Source organism: Notamacropus eugenii, chromosome 1, assembly GCF_028372415.1.
Source record: "Notamacropus eugenii isolate mMacEug1 chromosome 1, mMacEug1.pri_v2, whole genome shotgun sequence".
NCBI lineage: Eukaryota > Metazoa > Chordata > Mammalia > Diprotodontia > Macropodidae > Notamacropus > Notamacropus eugenii.
The window spans coordinates 433626472-433643535 of NC_092872.1; the positions used below are offsets into that span (position 1 = coordinate 433626472).

At 44.6% G+C, this 17064-nt stretch overlaps 2 protein-coding genes across 8 annotated transcripts in view; both read right to left on the bottom strand.

The window, feature by feature from the left end:
- The window catches only part of AKNA (AT-hook transcription factor), a 63573-nt gene extending 61074 nt beyond the window's left edge, over nucleotides 1-2499 (bottom strand). Inside the window, exon 1 of one of the 2 annotated variants that reach the window (XM_072631723.1) lies at nucleotides 2267-2499. In XM_072631723.1, the coding sequence (XP_072487824.1) occupies nucleotides 2267-2315 (49 nt within the window). In that variant the 5' untranslated portion in view covers nucleotides 2316-2499. The remainder of the gene's footprint in view (nucleotides 1-2266) is intronic. The other variant, XM_072631718.1, reaches the window with a different exon arrangement.
- A 5259-nt stretch (nucleotides 2500-7758) lies between these two features.
- WHRN (whirlin) overlaps nucleotides 7759-17064 on the bottom strand; it is a 141122-nt gene continuing 131816 nt past the window's right edge. For 2 of the 6 annotated variants that reach the window (XM_072631729.1, XM_072631726.1), the window contains 4 exons: nucleotides 15853-16438; nucleotides 11058-11236; nucleotides 9958-10080; nucleotides 7759-9091 (listed from right to left, as the gene is read on the bottom strand). In XM_072631729.1, the coding sequence (XP_072487830.1) occupies nucleotides 8909-9091; nucleotides 9958-10080; nucleotides 11058-11236; nucleotides 15853-16438 (1071 nt within the window). In that variant the 3' untranslated portion in view covers nucleotides 7759-8908. Of the gene's footprint in view, nucleotides 9092-9957; nucleotides 10081-11057; nucleotides 11264-15852; nucleotides 16439-17064 lie in introns of all 6 variants that reach the window. The other 4 variants (XM_072631728.1, XM_072631725.1, XM_072631727.1 and 1 more) reach the window with 2 other exon arrangements.

Below are 17064 nucleotides of genomic sequence, written 5' to 3' on the forward strand. Positions count from 1 at the left end.
TTTACAGTTTACTAAAGCTTATTGACATCCATTCTCATTATCTCATAGTAGAAAGAGAAAAGTCAGGACAAATACTCTGCATTTTACAGATGAGAAAACTGAGGCTTCCAAATTAAATATCTTTTCAAGATCACATAGTTTATGAGAGTCAAGAGATCTGGATTCTAGGCCTGGTTCTTCCTGGAAGTAAAATGTTCTAAATAAAAGAAAGTTCCCCCAATGGGAAAGTTATTTTTCTAATGCCAGGACTTAGAGGCTTTAAAAATACTTCTTCCCCCAAGTGAGAGAAATAGGAATTTAAATGGCATGTATCAATTTTCAGAGTATCATCTAGGCAAGATGACACATCTGCTTGCAACTTTTCCAAATCTCCCTGGAAACTCTCAAAACTTGGCATCTTCTGAGGTACTCCAGTCAGCAACCCCAGAGGGCTGATGAAATCCCCTGCTTAGAAAAGGCTCATGTTCAGAGGCAGCATGACTTAGTAGACAGAGAGCTGACCTTGTAGTCTACAAGATCTGGGTTCAAGTCCCACCTCTGACATGCCTGCTGGCTGTGTGGCCCTGGATAAATTAACTTCTCAGTGTCCCAGGCTACTCTCTAAGATGACTATAAATTGCAGAAAGGGTTCCTACCTGCCTAAGTAGAAATTCTTCAGAAGATCCTGTAAAATCATAGATTTCTTCAAAAAAAAGAAGAAAACAGTTTGAAATAAAACCTGGGATGGAACCATTTTACAGGTGAGCAAGCCACTTTTGATCTCTGGGCCTCAGGCTTCCCGAAGGAACTTAATGGACCAGAACCTATATCTCTTGATTCTCAAATCCAGTTCTCTTTCCACTGTTAATCTTTGTATGGCTTGTCTCCTCAGAAGACTTGATTTCTATCACCACACCAATCATTAGATTATACCCATTTCCCCTTTTCTCTGTCCGTTGTGTGACTCTAAAAATATGCCAAACAAGTTCATCTTATAACTGAACCCTGTGGTCTTCTCCCACCACCTTTCACTATCCCCCTCCCCCACCCAAAATATACACAACCCCCAAAAAAGAGTGGAAATTATTTTGGGCTCATGGGAAAGCATGAGATAGGTCAACTCACAGCTTCTTGTCAGAGACGCAGCCAGCGTGCCTTTGGTTGCCTAGTGAGTGAGACTCACACAAACCAGGGCCCAGGCAAGTGTGCCACCTCCCTAGGAGTAACCACAGCAACTCAGGCCCCAAGACACCAACTTCAGAAACAGATCCAGATCTCTGAAACCTCCTTAGAGGAACTTCCTTGGAAGATGGGCTTACCTGCTATATAGAGCCACACCACAGACAATACCACTTTCTATCCAGAAGGCTTCAGGCAAATCCTTCATATGTGAGTGGCATGCATGGAAATTACTAAAGATGTTTCCTTGCCCCACGAAACCCACCCCAAGAAACACTTCAGGGATTTAGAAGTCAACTCTTTCTCATGAAGGGTTCCCAGGTACCTATCCCACCTGTAAATACCTCCAGATGGTCCAGTATCCCTTTCCTGGGGATGTAGGGGAGGGAAAGAAGAGAAAGAACCCTTGTTTTCCCCAGGGAGACAAGTTAATAGAATCAAGGAAAAATAACTTTAGAGATGAAAGTGTCCTGGGAGACAACCTAATTCACCCTTTAACTTTTACAGATGGATTAACTGAGACCGAGAATACAGATGTCAAAGGATCTAGAGATGGGAGGAGCTTCTAGGGAGGGATCATCTACTAACCCCTTCACTTTAATAACCAATAAGAGGAAACTGACACTCAGACTAAATGACTTGACCAAGTGACCATATTACAAGCAAACAGTATGTAGGATAGATGGACTGGGAACGCCAAGTTTTCTGCCTCCAAAGTCAGGTTTGTTAGGATCAAAGAATAGAACGTGAGTCCTGGAAGGAATCTTCAAGATCACCAGGTTCAACCAGCTCGTTTTACATACGGGGAAACTAAGGTTTACAGTGATTAAAGCGACCTAACCAAGGTCATACTGATCCAGGAAGAAGCCCTCACGCTCAGGGGGTTGGGGGATAAAGTATCAATAAGTTTATAGTTCTGATATATGTCCGTTGAAGATTGGGGTGGTATCAGAGGGTGGGGTAGCCCAGGACGTAGTTTGTCCTCCACCCCATTTTGCCTCGGGAGCTGGGGCCCGGCACAGAACACGCTACAAGAACAGCCCGCGCCTCGCCAGAGCTGGGGAAAGTTCTACCGACCGCTCTGGGGCGTGATTTCTCCCCGTCTCACCTGAGCTGCTGCAGCCGCCACCCTCATGCCAGGTGGGGATGGGCGTCATTCCTCTTCGCCAGCCTCCCAGACCGAGGGGGATGCCACGCTCCTCCGCATCCCGGGCCCCCCGAGCCGCCAGCCCAGCAACCCAGCCCAGCTCCGGGTAAAACTCTTCCCCGCCTCCTTTAGTCAATTTCCTGGAGTTAAAACACCGCAAACAATAGTCTCCAATCTGAGAGTCGCAGCTGCTCGGGGCGGGGGGCTTGGCTCAATTTTAGCATAATTCTAGAGGTCTGACCAATGGGATAAAGGGAACGGCCCCAGAAAGGCGGGGATTGAACCTTCTCCACCAATCTAGGAGAGGCGTCCTTTTCTGCCCGCCCTTCATAGAATCAGTGGTGTCCGGAAAGTCCTGTCCTCCCGGAGAGCGTATTGAGGGATGCGGGTGGGGAGGCCCATTCACGGGCCTCCACAAACTGTAAGGTGACAGGATTTAGAGTTGGAAGGGACCTCCGATGAGCTGATAGCCAGCCCCTTATATCACGGAAGAGAAAATCAACGGGTCCAAGATCAAACAGGTAGCCAATAGGGGAGCCAGAACTCTAATATCTTTCGACTTCAAGTCAGTACCCTTTGCTTTCTTTTCTTTCCCCTCCCTTCCACTCCTCCTCCTCTCTCATCCCCTCTACACCCCGCCATTCACTGCCTTCTTTCCCCTCCCTTCCACTCCCTTCCTCTCCCACCCCCGCTACACTCCCCAATGCCTCCTTTTCCCTCCTCTCCTTTTCTGTCTTCATCTTCTAGCCTCGGTTTCCCCAACTGCAAAACGAAGGTATTAGACTCTTTGGCCCCTCCCAGTTCTGAGAACTCATGTTTTGTTGACACAGGAGATGGAAGTGTTTCCTTGTGTCTCTTCTAGGAAAATTGTCGACATCTTCCTTTCCCCCTCCGTCATGGCTGCTCATCTCCGGCCAGAGGGAATCCCCAGTTCTCACCACCCTCCCTCCACCTTCTTTATTTATTCTTAGTATTTCAAACCCTGCGTTTCACGAGGTGCCCAAGTCAGGGTGAGTGACACGAGAAATACAATCCCTTTCCTCATCCCTAGGAGCGGATGACCTGCTTTCACTTAACCCAGAGGCTGGACTCTGAGGCATTTTGGCAGTAGGCAACTTTGAAAGTAGAACATTCTAAAGAAAAGAAAGCTCCCTCAATGGGAAGGTTATTTTTCTAATGCCAGGGCCTAGCGGTTGTAAATAACTCTTCTTCCTATTGTCCCCAGCGACATTAAAGGAAAAGACCCTTGAGATAATTTGGTCCAAACTTATGATTTTACAGAAGGGGAAACCGAGGGTGAGAGAGGTTAGTACAAAACCAAGACTAGCAGTCCCTATCTCACAGGGTTGTTGTGAAGCAAGTACTTTGTAAACTGTGTATTGCTATATAAATCTGAGTATTCGTGTCATTTTTATTAGAATGTCTGAGGTGGAGAGAACCTTAAGCAGTTTGTTATAGTAGATATGGCACCAAAGGACCAAGGTTCAAACCTCAGCCCTGACATTTACTAGCTGTGTGACCCTGGACAAGTAGCTTAATATCTCAACACCTCAGTTTCTTCACCTGTCAAGGGAGCTTAATGATAATTACACTACCTACATCAGGGAGTAGAAAAGTGCTTTGTAAACCTTCGGTAAAACAGAGGTGCGGGTTATTATTAACATAGAATGTTAGTGCTAGAAGGGACCATAAGGACTGACCTTCTAGTCTAATACATCCATTTTTCAAGTGAGGAAATTGAGGCATAGTGTGGTTAAGTGATTTGGCCCAAATCACACAATGGGTTAGTGCCAGGTAGCAACCAGATCTCCTGACCCTCCGACTTTCTTCCCCAGCCTCTGCTCAGAGTTCTCCTGAAACTCTTCTCTTCTTTCTAAGGGGGCTCTGGCGTTCTGGACTTCAGAGTCAAGAAATACTTCCTGCTGGAAGCCTTACTCTGGGTGTATGGAACCTAGGGACAAGGCTTAGGATACATGTATTGGGATGAGGGAGGAGGAAAAGGAAAAGTTTTGAGTCACTTTAATGCATAGAGTACTCCAGAAGAGAACTGTAGTCTTACGTAGTGGTTCATGGAATTAAGCTGCTTAAAAATTGTTGTTGTTCTCTCCCCCCGTACCCCCGGGTAAGGAACAGGGTTATAACTAGGATAGGGCAGCTGGACCTTTCTCCCAAGTTGGGTAATATATAGGGAGCTAATAGCACTTTTATTGGGGGGGGGGGAAGGAGTGCTTGCTTTTTCTCTTGATAAGGACAGAAGCTATAGCTGAACTTAGCTACCTGGACCTTCCTTTCCTGTCCAGCTGTTTCCTTAGATATAGTGATATATCTTATTTGCCCTGTGGGGGTCGCACCCACCCCGACTACCTCATTAAGCTTTCCATCTTCCCTTCCAGGGAAAGCAGTCTTATTTTCAGCAGCAAAAGAGAAAATCTGAGATATTTCCAGGGTATACTACTTCACCACCCCTTGCACCCAATGAAAATGTTCTTAGTTACGGCTCCTGAGGGGATGGAGTAGCGGTGGTCAGCAGCTCCTGAAGGCTGCATTTAAATGTACATTCTGTACTTCTCTCTTCCTCCTTTAAACCATTATGGCCCTTATAGTTTATACATGGTAATAGCCTGTAATGGTTTCCTAACTTATCTTAAAAAAAAACAAAAACAACAACATAGCTATTTGTGTACCTGTTGAATGGCCAGGCAAGAGTGTTTGAGGTCCAGACCATGTTAGTGTGATGCTATGGGAAAAAAAAAAACCCACTAGCCTTGGAGTCAGGCAGGAGGCCTGGGTTCAAATCTAGTAATTTATCATGTAACCATAGGCATGTCAAGGTCTTCCTCTGGGTTTCAGTATTCTCATCTGTAAGACAGAGATGACCATAACACTATCATCTGTCTCACAAGATTGTTGTGACAAAAGCACTTTTTAAATTTTTGAGTGCTAAAAATGTAAGGCATTGTTTATAGGATATGAGGAATCTTTGTGACAGACTGGGTAGGTAGATTTCCTGCCTGATGGTTACTCTACATGGCCCATTTCTTTTTTTGTCTAACTTATTGATGTTAAGTAAGAGTTATCAAGATTTACAAAGCACTTTTCTCATAAGTCTATAAGGGGGGTATTATAAGCATTATTGTCCTGTCTTAACAGAAACTGTTATTTACACAGTGTTTGGGCAGCTGGGTTGTATAGTGGATAGGGTGCTGGGTCTGGAGTCAGGAAGACTCATCTCACCAAGTTCAAATATGATCTCAGACACTTACTAGCTGTGTGACCCTGGGCAAGTCACTTAACTCTTTTTTCCTCAATTTCTCATCTGTGGAATGAACTAGAGAATGAAATGGTAAACCATTCCAGTATCCTTGCCAAGAAAATCCCAAATGGGGTCATGAAGAGTCGGACATAACTGAAAAATAACAACAACACAGTGTCCAATACAGTTGCACTTTTAGATAGTCTGTATGTATAGAGTTTTAAGATGTACAATACACTTAACATTCAGCATCTCACTGATTCTTATAACAACCATAGGGAGAAGATTGGTTGATCAGTCATTTTTCAGTTGTAGTCAACTCTTCATGGCCCCATTTGGGATTTTCTTGGCAAAGATACTATAGTGATTTGCCATTTCCTTCTCCAGCTTATTTTATAGATGAGAAAACTGAGGCAAACAGGGTTAAGTGACTTGCCCAGGGTCACATAGCTAGGAAGTGCCTGAAGTCAGATTTGAACTCAGAAAGAAGAGTCTTCTTGACTCCAGGCCTGGCATTCTATCCACTGGATCACCTAACTGCCCCAAGGAAGGAGCTAATACAAGTATTTTTATCTCTATTTTACATGTGAGGAAACTGAGGCTCTGAGAATTTAACCATGATCACACAGAGAGCAAGTGTCAGAGTCAGGTCTCTCCTGACTCCAGGACCAGTTTTCTATCCTCTATAATGATGCTTCTCCATTTGGAAGCTGATGCTCACGAAGGATTAATTGATTTGCCCCAAGTCATATATCTAGTCAAAGTCAAGATTCAAACACAGGTCTTCTGACTCCAACTCCAGTATATATTCCACTAAACCATGCCATTTCATACACACATGTATGTATGTGTGTGTTATCTATCTTGTTATTCATTCAACATCTACTGAACACTAGTATATACAAGACACTGGGTATATGAAGATGAATATTAATTTTATACTCCCACTAGACTATAAACTCTTTAGGGATAAAGGCTTCTTTATTCTATGGATATTACTTTTCTATGGATATTACTACAAATCCATAGAAGGTGGCTTAGGAACACAGATGCTTAGGTATTATCCCTGGGTAAGATTCACTCACTCTATCCCCGTCTTCTGCTGTCAACAGACATCTCAAAAGATATGGTCTAGGAGTACCTGGTTGTCTTACCTGATCTCTCACCATCCAACTGATTGGGTAATTTGGTGGGAATTGGTCTTGTTCACTAAGGGGAGTTGGTTCACAAAACCAGCTCAGAACTCATTCCTTTGTGAGAAGACTGAAAGACTATGCCAAGTCAGATGCCCTGAGGTTTAAATAAAATGAACTTTAGAAACAATTTCTGGCACTGTGGTTGTTAGGGCCCTAGACAGTCTTTTTGAAATACTCCTCTCTAAGCCATCTCAGCTGGATATTGTACAGAAACTCACCACACTGTTTTGTGGGGAGAGAGGGATTTTGCAGATGTCATAGGGTTTGGTCCTTGAAAGGATCTTAAGGACTGTGAAGTTTAACCTCATTTTAAAGACTAGGAAACTGAGACCCAAAGACTCATCCATAGTCACAGAAGCAATAACTAACAGAGAATTCAGACTTAAGACTCTAAACCCAGTGCTAGTTTCATTATGCTCACTGCTTTCCTCCAGTGGACTGCCTCATGAAGCATCTACAGGGACTGTGAAAGGGCCAGAGGAATGCCATTCTTAAAAGGATTCATTCTTTAAATCCTTAAAAGGATTTCATTCCTTTCAATGCCCAGCTGAGAAATGGAGACTGGTCTTCAATCAGGTCAAAGATGGCCCCCTTGTGGCCTGCAGGAGAGATGCAGTAGAATGGATTGCCCAGTTTGGGTTACAAACTCATAGAATCCATCCATGTGAATGAGAATGGGAAAAACACAGAGATAAATGCCATGTGGTCCCTGCCTTTCAAGGAGCTTAAAAGATAATAAGACTTAGATCTGGGGAAGCTGTCAAGGTATCATCTAATCCAAGTCCCTGTGTCAAGACATTTTAGATGGTATTACCTCCATTTTACAGATGGAGAAAATGGGGCCCAAGGAGGTTAAATGATTTCCAAAGTTCACATAACTAGCCAGCATCAGAGAGAGGTCCAAAACTCATGAAGCACTGTTGTACAATAACCCTGGAAAACAATGGAGAGGACATGACCCAATGATGCTCCCCAATGGGAGGAAGGCAGCAACCACAGTACGCTTTTTCCTAACATGTTAGATTTATTGAAAAATTAAAGTCACAAGCTCTTTATATAAATACACTGACATCGCTGGCCATTTACAAGGCATCCATTGTTAGGCTGTGCACAGAGTGACCAGACAGGATAGGTGCTGGAAAGGAGGAGAAGCCTGGGATCCATGACTGACAGGATAGAAAATAATAAATAAGACAGTAGAGAGGTAAGCTGGGTTAATAAACAGCCAGGGCAGGAGGGTACTCACTGCCCATCCAATCTGTGGCACTAAGATTGCTGTAGGACATTTCTCGGGGACCATCTTCTGGCAGCTGAGACCCCAGAGCTCTTTCTTCACTCCTACTCTGGCTAACAGTGTCTCAGAGGAAGTAGAGGGAATACTGAATGGAGCCAAGCTCCTCTGGGGCAGATGGGATTCATTCCTCTCTTCGGAGGGGACAAGTAGGGGAAGGTGGAGAGAGAGTCCAGAGCTGGTAGGTGGGGCAAAAGAGCCTCTAACCCAACTCAGAAGGGAATCAATGAGTTCAGGGTGAAGGTAAAGACAGGAAATGTTCCTTAACACAGAGGCAGAGCCAAGTAGTGACAACTGTGAACAGGTCAGGGGAAGGATGAACCAAAGCTTAAGCTCTCTCCTGCCTCCTCTTCTGTTCTTTCCTTGGAGTTCTTTCTTCCCCTCCCTTTTGGGCCTTTTTCTTGTTCTTAGTCCTTCCCTGTTTCCCCACCTTCTTTCCTGCTCTCTGGGCTCTGCTGGGGTTGACTGCTAGGCCAGGGGATGTTAAGATCTGTCTGTCTATCTGCCAGCAGCCAGCTTGACCATGTGCCTAGGAATAGGCCCTTCCCTGAGGGCAAGGGGAGTAGGTGGGCCCCAATCTGGGCTGGTGGTCAGGCTGGCTGGAACAGACATGTTATATCACCTTACCACAGCCCAGTGAGTGCCTATGCCCCAGCGTGGGGAGAGGGATATGCATGTGCCAGGAGAGGAGCACTAGAAGATCTGGGAAGGAGCATCTGTTTGACGTGGAGCTACGTGCAGTTTTACACGTGTGAGTTTTTACACAACACAGAGCTCATCCGAGCCTCCACTGGGAGTAGTCACTTGAATCCTGGGCACTCTTCCTTCGGCCATCTTTCTACTTGGCTCTGGGGGTCCTTCCCCTAAAGCATCACATTGAACTCAGTAACCAAGAAGTCCACATAGTCCCGGTCCTTCATCTTGAAGGCTTCAGCGATGATCCGGGCAGCCTCCCGGTGTTCTTTGCCCCGCATTGTAGTGCCATTCACTTCCAGGATGACATGACCCACTTTCAGCTTCCCACAGTTGTGGGCAGACCCACCTCTCTGCAAAGAGGAGATACAGGAAGAGGATGTCAGTGAACAACACCCATGGCCCTAGACCAGCTACTGGTGGCTTAGAGAGACTATAGGCTGGGCTCACTTGACCTCAGACTGCCACAGCTAGGAGCTGAACTTACTTTTGTTAATTCTTATTTACACACACATGAGTGGCTACCAAGAATGCCCTCTGCGTGTGTGTGTGGTAACTGGGAGGTGCAGTGATAGATGCAAATGCAAAATGGCCCCTGCACCCAACACATGCTGTGCCAACCTACAGGTATACCTAAGCAGAGCATAAAGATCATATTAAATGTCCATGTGGCTGATGTCACCAACTCATTCTAACTTTATAGACTTGTTATATACCACTCCACCTTGTCCCAAAACATAGGTAGTAATGTAAGTTACTCCTTACTTCCATCTAATGTTCTCTAAGAACAGGAACTGAGTCCTTTTCTTTGTTCTATAGCCCTAAGCCCCTGGTTCATGGTTATACCCCCTTCCTGAATTCTGGTAAGAGGATATCTGGTGTGAGGAGCTAATGACAAAGCTAAAATTAGTGACGCTCCACTCCCAGATCACATCATTGTAAGCTTCAAAGAACAGAAATATCTTCGACAGAGCCCTAGTACTGCTTTGATCAAGGTAGTACTAGGAGGAAGAAATACAGGGGAGAGAGTAGGGGCAAGAGGTGGGGTGAGGTTAAAGGTCCTGGAGCTACTTGGAGTTTTAAGCTCCTGATGTTTTCAGGACTTCTTCGTGCCATCCCATTGGCTGCTTGAGAGAAGGCAAGGAGGTGTCACCTAGCCAAGTCTAGGAGAACCCAAAAACGAGTTTTTGCTTTTCCTAGATGTCACTTCTTTCCATACCTGGATGGTGACGATCCGTGGCAGAGGCTGTCTAGTATTAGCACCACCCTCAATAGCAATACCCAAGGTGGCAGCACTCTTCATCACTCTGATCAGAGAGGATGTGGGCTCCAAGAGGCCAGGCTGAAGGCAGAGGAAATGTTATCATCACCAAAGGCTGCCCCTTCAGGGGGTCCCTTACAGACTTGGCTAGGTTTTCTTTCTGGCTCTAAAAATGGACAATTTTCATTCTTCTAAGCTTCCCAACCTTATCCAAGGAGCATAGGGTTTCAGAGCTGGAAAGAACCTTAGAGTTCATCTGATCCAAACTACTCATTTAAAAAACTCATTCAGTCATTCAACAAACATTTATTAAGTCTACTATGCATAATGCATATAGACTGTGGAAGGGATACATGTAATATAAGTCTTCATCTTCAAGGATTTCACAAATTTCCATAATGAAGAAGCTGGTGTCCAAGGGAAGTCAGTTACTTGTCCAAGGTCACACAGAGCAAGGATTAGAACCCAGGTTTACCGATTCCCAATTTTTGTGTGTTTATTTATTACATGCTGAACTATTTTATAGGGGATAACCCTTATTTGGAAAAAAACACCTAGAAACAAGCTAACACTCCAATGGGCTTACATTCTTATCCAGTAGAGAGAGAAATCCTGGTATCTTTTATCATCACTCCCAGGGTGTGATGGTCTTGGGCAACATTGGCAAACTCAGTCTCAATGTGCAATAGGAAGTTTTTTAATTTTCTGATTCAATGTCTCTAGGGATGAGGCAAGGACAGACAGCATGTTTAAAGATGGGGGCAGGTGATGAGGAGGCCTCTATGACTGGGCGCCCTCAAGGCAGGGTATGGCAAAACCCTATCTGTGTTGTTCAGGCACAAAATGCATACAGCCACTGATCAGCCCATGTTTCTTATACCACACCTGCAGGCAGGGTTGAGAATGGGGTCAACCATGCCCCCTTGCCCACTGACTTCTAAATCACATATAGGAAACCTTTCCCTTGGGCAGACTCCACCCCTTCCCTATCTCAAAACACCCTGGAAATGTTCCTCAGCCTGCCATGCCTATGAAGCTTCCTCATGCCTGTTCCTTACCGGTTTGGTGGCTGCCTCCGCCACCCCCTCATTCCGGGGAAGGTCCTTGCTGCCTCTTCCCTTCGTGGATGCCTGCTGTCGGCCTCGCTCCTTGCTGCTGGCCTCAGCCTCCCCGGTGTCCACACCACTGTCTTCGCTGAGAGTCTGCCCACTGTCTGACAGCTGGGAAAGGGTGGAGGCTGCTGGGGGTGATAGCGGGAGAACAGCTGTTAGCAGGAAGGAAAACAGAATATGTTGTCAGGAGGCTGCTGAGGAACACCTTTGGACCCTGGGCCATGGAGTCTCTTCTGTTCTCTACATGGAAGTGGACGTAGGGCACAAGTAAGTAGATGGGAAGATAAGGATGCTAGTTTGGGCACCAGGTTAATCTAGGAAATCTTAGCTTCTTCTCAAGCCTCTGTGAGACTCAAGGACCCAGAAACTGGTACAAGGGTTTTTTGATTCCGGAGTGACAACAGGGAGAAGCCACAGCAGCTACATATTGGTGGTAGTGCCCTCTAGATAATTAATTAACTATTAGATAGACGGTGCTATTCCAGGCCCCTACAACTATACCCACTTCAGATAATGCCACTAAGACTGCAAGAAGGCATCACTTGGTAATGATCCATTATTCAGTTTATTGAAATTTGCTCACGCTTCTTTACTTGCAAGGGGAGAGCAATTGAGTGTCCTTGCTTCCTTTCTCTCCAAAAGTCTTGACCAGGGGTGGGGAGCTTATGGCATCGAGGCCACATGTGGCTTTATAGATCCTTGGGTGTGGCCTTTGGACTGAGTCCAAGTTTTACAGAACAAATCCTTTTATGAAGGAGATTTGTTCTGTGAAGTTTGGATTCAGTCAAAGGGCCACACTTGAGGACTTACAGTGCCACATGTGGCCTTGAGGCTGCAGGTTCCCCACCCCTGGTCTTGACTTTTGTCCTGCCACTGGAGTTAGAAGACTCAGGAAGAGAGGGTGAGGCTGATGACTTTGCACAACTCTGCCTCCTTTAAATCCAATTCACACACAAGTCAAGACATAAACCCGTGAAGTCATTGATCCTCTAGAAAACAAAGGACCACCACCACCAGCAACAACAATGGTGCAAAATATACTCCCAATATCCCCTGCATTGTAGAAAGGTGGAGAAGGCCTAGAAATGGTTACCCTTTAGTTATTGCCAAATACCACCTCTATGTAGATGACTTGAAAATCTCTATCTCTAGAACTGACTTCTCTTCTTTGATCTATCCAGGACCTTTACCTCCCATCACCTGAAGGCTATCGACTATCTCTACATGGACACCCCTCTAGCACCTCCAAATGAACATATCTCAAACCAGGGATATGCTAGTAAATGATGAACAATTGGCTCTCTGAAAATGCAAAACACAAATTTTTTTAATAATCTTCATTACTAACATTTTCTTTATCACTTTCTTAGGTCTAGAGTACAATCAAACAAAACAATAAATCAAGCCCTGCTTTGTCCAATTGTATTTGTCCAATTGGGGTACAAAGAGGGCAAGACAACTGTGTATGGTCACACAGTTACTATGTATTGGAAGTGGTAACTAGGGTAGTTAAGTGGCTCAGTGCATAGAGCACTGGCCCTGGAGTCAGCAAGACTCATCTTTCTGAGTTCAAATCTGGTCTCAGACACTTACTAGCTGTGTGACCCTGCACAAGTCACTTAAAACTGTTTGTCTCTGTTTCCTTATCTGTAAAATGACCTGGTGAAGGAAATGGCAAACCACTCCAATATCTTTGCCAAGAAAGTCCCAAATCATGACATGAAGAGTTATACTCAGCTGAAACATCTGAGCAACATCACTGCTATATCTGGGTTGGTGACTTATCCTCTGACCATTCTATATACAATTTTAAGTCATAGACTATTATCATACATAAGCTTGGTAGCTCCCCCCAGTACCTAGCACAAGGCTCTGCACACGGCAGACACTTACCAAATGTCTATTGTATTGTATTGGAAATAAATAAAGTGACCCTTTCTAACACTGTAGTTCAGATGTAGCTATGTCCCTGCTGGATATAAGGTCCCAGACAGTGATTGCAGAAAATAATAAATCATTTGTATTCAGGTGTCAGGACAGTCTGTGAAATGGTCTGGGATTAAACATGGTAAGAAGCAGGATGACAGACAGCAAGAGGAAGAGAGTCTGCTCCCTGGTCAGAGATAGAGGCCAGAGTTGGAATCCTGCCTTTCTGAGGTAATAAGAGCTCAGAAACAGAATCCAAATGGATTTCAATTGATTGGGATACCTTCCTCTCCATAAATCTACTAACTAGCCTAAGGAAGCTTAGTTTAGGGTGGAGTTTCCTAATCTTTTTGTGCCATGGCCCTTCCTTCCAGGATATGATGAAAACTAGGGACCTCTTCTCAGAATAATGTGTCTAAATGTATAAAATAAAATTTAAAAGGAAACCAATTATATTGAAATACAGTAATAAAAATATTTTTTAAAGTTCATAGGCCAGCGGTTAATAACCCCTGGTCTAGGGGGTCATGACAGGTGGTTTGAGTCTGGACCCTCTATCGCATTCTTCTATCTGCTGCTGAAACTGATCATTTTTCTTTAGACTTCAATTTCCCATCTGCACTGGAAAAAGTCATCTTCCACCTCTGAGGCTAGTTGAAAAGGTTTATGGGTTAATGTCTGGTAGTTGGTTGCTCAGTGATCTAAGAAGATGTTCTTAACCTGAGGCCCATTAACTTTAAAAAATGAATATTCTGATAACTATTTTAATATAATTGGTTTCCTTTACAATGCTATGCATCCTATGCATTTAAAAGCATTCTTCTGAGAAGGGGTCCCTGGCTGCTATCAGATTGCCAAAGGGTTCTATGATAGACAAAAAGGTTAAAACCCCCTGATCTAGGGATAAAGGGTATGAGACAAGTGCACAGTTCCAATCACCCCCCTTGCATTACCATCTATTGGCACTGGACCCCTCCAGCTAACAATGACAGGTCAAACCACAAGAGGGCAACATGGCCCAACAAAGCCATGATCTTTCTCTTGATGTCCTGGGGGTGGGGAAGTAGGAAAGCTGTCAGTGGATGCTTGTGTAACTGTTCCAAGCTGTTCCTGCCTTAGAGGGGTATCAAAAGTCAGTTCAGAACCTCTCCCTCTCAAAATGTTGTTGGATTTTCTACTTGGAAATTTAGAACCAATTAAGTCAGTTGACTCCTCCTAGCTTTGCCAACCATTGGGATGCCTGGGCTTATTCCAGAGGTGTGTCATTGCTACCCAGGGAGGAGGAGAATAGAGGTGATGGTCTAAGATGGCTCAATATTATCTTGCCAGACACACAAGCCAAAGTATAGTGCGTAATATACTGTAGGAAGCCATTTTCCTTTCTCTTTTCTCCTTGTTATTTTGAAACTCATTCTAAGGACAAAATATGGAAAGCTCCCATTAGTCCAGGATGGCTGGGGAAAGGGAATTTTTTTGAGTTACTATGTGTGTGTGTACACACACACACACACACACACACACACACACATATGATTATCTATATACTTCAGGCACTTTAATAAATATTTGATTGATTAACTGATACTTGAAGAAGTCATTATTTCACTGGTTGGGTAATTCTATTGCCAATACAGATTACACCGCTGCCCCACCCTTATTAGATGGCCTTTAGGAACTTCCATGGGGTTGGCCCACCAGAAAAACTTCCAGCCTTAGGCCAGCCTGGTGACCCTCTCCTCCTCGTTTAGCTGAGCTGGTCCTTGAACAACAGGTAGTCTATCATCCGCCTGTACTTAAAGTCTTCCTAGCCAGGTAGGACCTTTCTGAACTAGAACAGTACTGTCAAAGCCTCCATTTTAAGCCACAATGAGGCAACGGGGTTAGGCATCAGTGGAGGATACCTTCTACATGCAAGGAAAAGAATATTCTAATTCACAAGATTTTTGTGAGAAGCAAATGAGATAATGTATGCGATGCAATTTGCGAACCTTAAAGAATCATAAGTGATTATTTTCCCCCCAATCTGTGATGTGATTGATGTAGGGAAGTTCTAATGTGAAAATTCCCTCTAATTCATGGAAATTGGAAAATCATCTATAACTTAAAGTCTTAGAGAAGTGCCTGAAATGCAGATGAAAAGGTTAAGTGACTTTACGCATGGTATTAGAGGATAAATGTGTGTGAAGTATATGTCAGCAGGACACGAACTCAAGTCTTCCTAATTCCAAAGCTATCCATCTGCCCAGTCACCATACTGCTTTATTATTAATATGGATTACCAATTTTCAAAGAAACAGGATAGAGTCAAATATACTTAAAGCCCTCCGGAAGAGAACTTTGGAGTCACCTAGTCCACCGCCCTTATTTTACAGGTGGAGAAACTGAGGCCCAGAGAAATTAAAGTAGCCTTCTGAAGGCACACAACTCATAAGTGGAAGAGCTAGAATTTGAACACAGTTCCTCTGACTTGAAAGTCAGCATTTTTATACTGTAATGCATCTCACATCTCCCACTAAACACTGCACTGAACATAATTAGGTCACTTGGGAGGCTCCACGTTGCCTTTTAGTCAACAGTGACAATTACCATTGAATGGTAGGGGTATAAGATGGAAAAGCCAGACTTGAATCTTTACAGGTCCTAGGGCCACAGTCTGAGAAAACAAATTTTTTTGGTAGAATAAACCTCTAACATCAGCTTCCGTCTTTGTTCCTTTCTAATAAAAGTCAAGGGCAGAGAAGCAACAGTGGACACATGAGCATGCTGAGTGGTTAGAGAGAATTCTGGGTCCATGACAGTCTGATGGGCTACTCACCTCGAGTCTGTGGCAGGGCCCTCACTTCATTCACATCTGGTTCACTGTTTGGCCGGTGTACTTCCACCATGACAAAGTGATGATTTGTTCCTGACTTGGGGCTATTCTTATCAAGGGGTATGGGGACAGCAGTAGGAGAGGGAAGAGGAGGACTTGGGAGGCTGCTCCCTGAGGAAGCATCAGGGGACATGCCCTTCAGATGAGTCGGAGATTGAACCCTGGGGAAAGGACCTATTGGGTGCTGGTTGACAAATGACAGGTGTGTATCCATTGGTTTCTTCGAGCTGTGATTGGCTGGAGAAATTGTGGCATAGATGGGGCTGGCAAGAGACCCCTCTGTGGATGAAGTGGCTCCAGTGGATGGGGTACCAGGTGTGTCTCTCTCTGGTTGGCCGGTTGGTGAGCTAAGGTTGTGGGGCGCTGTGAAGAAAAGCCCAGATTGAGAAGACTCTGAAGAAGGGCGTTTGAGATGGTCTTTCCCAGTCTTTCTCTGTTGGGGAACAGAAGAGTCAAGGGACTGAGCTGGAGGAGGTGGTGGTGGAGGCTTGAAGTTGGGTGGTGCCTCAGAAAGGGATGCGACATCATCCTGCCAAAAAATCCAGCAAGAACAGAGGCCATCAGACTCCATCATTAGAGCTGGGACAGCCTTCCCTTGGAGAGAGACTCAAGAGATGAGAGGCTGTACCAGAACCAACCAAGATCCAGGCTGGAATTCTGTCTCCTACAGTTGTCAGGGTTCTATCAGTCATGTGACGAGGTCTGCTTGAATAATGCAGCACCATAGTGGAAAATCTGTGTTATCTCAGCTGCTGATAGAGGACTGACCCCTGTGGCTTGGATCTTGGCAAGTGTCTTTGCAGACGGTATTGTTACCTAATAGCCTCCTCCTTTTGGGAATCTTACTAAGTCCTTGGCATCAGCAATATCCTGTAGCAAAGAGTCTTTACAGACTTAATTACAGGCAGTATTAAAAAAAAAAAAAGACATTTCCTTGGCTTTGCTACATTCTAAAGGATTAGCTTATACCAGTGAGGAGCACAGCGGGAGTGGAGGAAGAGAAAATGAGCATACAGGTGACATTATCCTTTAACTCTACACAAAGATGCCCAGTGACTTGCAAACAAAAACCAAAGAAGATACAATAGATAATGTGGGATGGTTGCTGTTAGGACAGAGAAAACCAGGGTTAGACCAAGAGAGAAAAAGATAGAG